This window comes from Propithecus coquereli, unplaced genomic scaffold, assembly GCF_000956105.1.
Source record: "Propithecus coquereli isolate 6110/MARCELLA unplaced genomic scaffold, Pcoq_1.0 Scaffold308, whole genome shotgun sequence".
In the NCBI taxonomy this organism is placed as follows: domain Eukaryota; kingdom Metazoa; phylum Chordata; class Mammalia; order Primates; family Indriidae; genus Propithecus; species Propithecus coquereli.
The window spans coordinates 1,590,612-1,594,882 of record NW_012148708.1 but is presented as its reverse complement, the minus strand read 5'-3'; the positions used below and the strand labels follow the sequence as shown (position 1 = coordinate 1,594,882).

The 4,271-nt window shown below is 55.9% G+C and overlaps 1 protein-coding gene across 1 annotated transcript in view; it reads left to right on the top strand.

Moving 5' to 3' along the window:
• The first annotated feature begins 3,961 nt into the window (after positions 1 to 3,961).
• The window catches only part of CIDEA (cell death-inducing DFFA-like effector a), a 15,497-nt gene continuing 15,187 nt past the window's right edge, over positions 3,962 to 4,271 (top strand). The window contains exon 1 of the mRNA XM_012649982.1: positions 3,962 to 4,071. Coding sequence (XP_012505436.1) covers positions 4,034 to 4,071 — 38 coding nt within the window. The 5' untranslated portion in view covers positions 3,962 to 4,033. The remainder of the gene's footprint in view (positions 4,072 to 4,271) is intronic.

Below are 4,271 nucleotides of genomic sequence, written 5' to 3'. Positions count from 1 at the left end.
ACACAGTGAGACTCTGTCTCAAAAAAAAAAAAAAAAAAATATTATCTCACTTAACCCTCATGGCAACCTATTCGAGGTTGGTAAAAAAATACATATCATCAGGGATTATTAGAAATAAAAAAATTCAAGTTCAAAAAAGAAAAGAAAACTTGCCCAGTCACAGGACTTGAAAGTAGCAAGGCCACAGTTCAGATTCAGAGTACATTGTTCTATCCACATCGTTACAAAAAATTACAGAAATTGGCTAAAGCATCTGTGTTCTGCATGACACGTTCCCATAAGTGAATCAATTTCCACTTCAGGTGCTCACTCTTGGCTAGGGCTTGAGGTTGGGCTGTCCATCACTGTCTCTGTTGTCATCTGTGTCACTCACACTCACTGGAGCACTGTGCCTGGCTGGGCCAGCCCAGCCCTTCCCTTCCAGGATCTGAGTCCCACACACCCTATGCGACAGAGAGCCTGTTGCCTGTTACAGATGAGGATCTGAAGCTTGGACAGGTAAGTGACTGTCTGAGGCCACCCAGCTAGATGAGGTGAACCCAGGCTAGGAACCGAGCATGTGCTGTGCAGTCATGAGCCGGGACTCAGGGAAGGGGGCAGCGTCCACCTTCCGGGGAGGAGCTGAGCCCCCTGTGACGCCACCCCACAGACATCTGCCTGCAGCCTCGGGAAGGTCACACTCCGAGGTCCTTCCCTAAGAGTGTGGGTGTCAGACGAACACACTGTCTGCAGACCTTACAGGGGACCACGGCAACAACAAATGTTTGCTGAATCAAGTACAAAAAGCTGGGTTTCTAATCTTGGTAGTGTTAGGGTGGGAACTCATAACTTGGGATGAGAAAGAATTCTCAACACAAAGATTAGAATAGTTTTATTTTACTCCCCAAGGGGAGGGAAGGGTGCGGCACAAAAGAAAGAAAGGAGAAGAGCCAGCAGGGAGGATAAGGGATTGGGGTTTTTATGGGGATAAAGAGAAAGGAAAAAAAGGCGATTGCTGCCAGCTGCCAGCAGAAAACAGCTGTGAAGCGGCTGCATCTGTTTTTCCCTTTTTTTCCTCTTCTCTGTGACGCTGGCTTACCAGAGTCCCTGGAATGTGGCCTGGGAGAACCGAGAAAGCATCAGCTCTTTCCATCTGCTCAGTTCCTTTCAAGCGCAGTGAAAACAGAACTCTTAGAGGGAAGAAGCTACACAGGTGGTTAATCTTAAAGACAAAAGAAAACAAGTTGAGCCGCAGGTGGTTAATCAAACAAGGGGCAACAAGGGGCAGTTGTTTGTGTTCTTTCTCTCCAAAGGGGCAATTATGTACTGTGAATGTTTTCCTTTTTGTTTTTTTTTGTTAGATAGTTTATTTTTCTCTGTGTTAGTTTATTAGCAAGGCCATCCTTTCAGGTTGCACTGGAACGGAGTAGTTGCTGAATCCAGATGGAGCAAATATGTTGAATGAGAAAAGAGTTTGTGTGACAGAGATGGGGATGTGCTGGGAGGTGCCCTCCCCACGCAGGCTAGGCACATGTGCCTCTTACCCGTTTTCTTCTTGGCCCTCTGTTGGGTTTGCAGCCAGATTCTTTGGAGCACAGGCTGCCCCTGTCCTCTTCTCATTCTGCACATGCCCTCCTAGAGCAACACACCAAGATCCCCCTTGGGGCAGGGAGGCGGCTAGCCGGCCCTCATGTCCAGCCCCGCTGAGTCTACTCCAGCTCTCTGCAGAGCAGGCCCCAGGCCACGGGTCTCCACATAGTCTCCACTTCTGTGAACTCGCTCCCCCTCTGTGTTGCTCGTCTCAACTAGGGCATCGCTGCCTCTCTAGTCCCCCAAACTAAAAATACCGAGCTTGTCTCCAGTGGCTTCCCTTCTTGTCATCTCCACGTCCTGGAAATGTTCCCCAGCTGCCCCCTTCCCCTCCCCATGCCTTATGCCCACAGTCAGTGCCAGGGTCTTACCTTTGACACCTTTTACTTGGATCGTGTACAGCCCGCCTCTCCGGCCCAGCCCAGCCTCCACGCCATCCCCAGAGGTCTTCTCCAATCTACATCTGACAGGTCGCCCTCCCCATTTCTGCTCACAGCCCACTGTGAAAGCAACGCCCACTCCACCATGCAGGGCTGCCCAGATTTGTCCCATGTGGCCACCTGACTGGTTCCTGACATTCTCCTCCAGGGCCCCGCACCCACCCATCTGGGACTGCCCAAATGCATCCGCGTCCCTTTGTGCCTTTGCTTTTCCAAAAAGCAATGCAGGATAGTGTCACCAGCCCCACCCAGGACTCGCCTCACTCATCCTTCAAGCCCTGGCTCCCGCATCCCTTCCTGGACATTACTTTGCTCCCTTTGCTCCTCTTTCACTCGTTTATCCACCAGCAAGTGTGCACTAAGCGCCTTCTGAGTCAGACAGCTCTCGAGGCCTAGGAATTCATAAATAAATCGCACTCACTGCCCTGGTTGGTAATTGGTTGTGAGACTCCTCTGTGACCCTGACCTTCATTACTCCAAAGGGGTTTAGTATACTCACACCCCAGGCACATGACAGACCAGCGCAGATCCACAAAGCTGAAGGGTTGAGGAGCTTGACTGTAGACTGAATATTAGATGCTATTAAGGGATCCTTTTCATTTTGTCAGGAGTGAGAATGTCACTGTGCTCACGTACGAGAATGTCCTTGTTTTCTCAGAGATGCAACTTGAAGGATTTAATGTGAAGGGGTTCAAGTAAAAATATAGATAAATTACAAGGAAATATGTCAAAATGTTAACTGTGGTTGAAGCCAGGGGCTGCGTACAAGGCGTTCATTGAACCGCTCTTTCTGTATGTCTGTATATTTGCATTTCTTCACAATAAGTTTAGAGGTGAGTTGACTTGAATTGACTGGACCCGGTTTCTTATCTATCGAATTGGGGGTGTCTGTGGAGGGGCAGCTAATGATCTCTTAAGGCCGTGTCCTGCCCTGCGGCTCTGGGGCCGGGGTGCTCCTGTCTCCGTGAGCCACGCCGGGAACAGGGCAGACAGCACAGGGTCACACCTTAAGTGATCCAGCCGGTGGCTAAAGCCAAGTTGAGGCAGGAGAGGCAGCGCAGGCTCCGGTCCCTGGCAATGCAGGTCGCAGTCGGCAATCGGCAGTTACGCACTTGACCACGGGCGCCAGTGTCCCAGCGGTCTCCATCCCAGAAAGCTGACGCTCCGGAATCACGGGACGTTCCAGGCCTCGACAGGCCAAGGAGACTTCAGTTCTGTACCGAAGGGCTCTGAAGCCCTTACAGCCTCCCACCTTCGAGGTCCGAGCCCGCCGAACTGCGTCTTCTTGCTAGGACACCTAGGCGAGCAGGTGAGGATGACAGTCCCCTCGGCCCGGCCCGTTTGCTGTTCCTTCCTCACTCTAAGAAGGCCTCTTACCCGTAGCTAAAGGACAGTGCACGAAGTCCAAAGGTTCCTCTCCCTCCTCCATTCTGGACGCCCCTCTCACCGTCCCCAGACGCTCACGTAGGGTCGCGAAGGCAACTCACCGGGAAGGAGGCCGGGGCACCTCCGGGACCTGACGGCTGCGTGTCCCAGTGTCTGCGGCGACTTCCTCCCTTCGCCGCTGGGTCGCCGCCTGCAGCAGGACACGGGGCGGCGGGCGGGGGTCTCCAGCCCGGGGCGACTGGCGGACACGGCCTCGCTCGCCCCGCCGGGTGGCCCGGGCGTAGACTCTACGTCTGTCTTTCCACAGCCAGAGCGAAGCTACCAGCACTGGCGATGTCACCAATCGTCCCGTTCCCCGGAAGCGCGCGGCAAACACTGGCTGACGAGTGACCACAAGAGCCCCGCGGACCTCGGTCCGCTCCCCGCAGCCAGGGGCCCAGGGGGCGCGCACGGCGGCCGGGGCGACGGGAGCCTGGCACGACCGCAGGGTCCCGAGCGCGAAGCCGCGGCCTTGGGCGGCGCCGGCCCATCGCCAAGGCCTCGCCCCTCGGCCGGGCCGGGGCGGGGCCGGGGCGTAGCTTTAAGAGGCGGCGCGGGCTGCGGAGGCGGCGAGCCAGGCCCGCGAGGGGACCCGCGCCATGGACACCGCCCGGGACTACGCAGGAGCCCTCCTCAGGTGAGCGCCGCGCGTCCTTGGTTCCGGGGTTCCTTTTCGGCCCTTTTCCCGGGGGCAGGGGCCCGGCGGCCCGGCGGGGCCGCAGGTCCGGGTGTGGCGCCCCCGAGGCGCGCGGGCGTCCGTGGAACAGGTGACAGTGAGAGTGCACGAGTGGCCCCGTCTCCTGCCGCCGCGGTGCGCCCGGACCCGGCTTCTCCGGG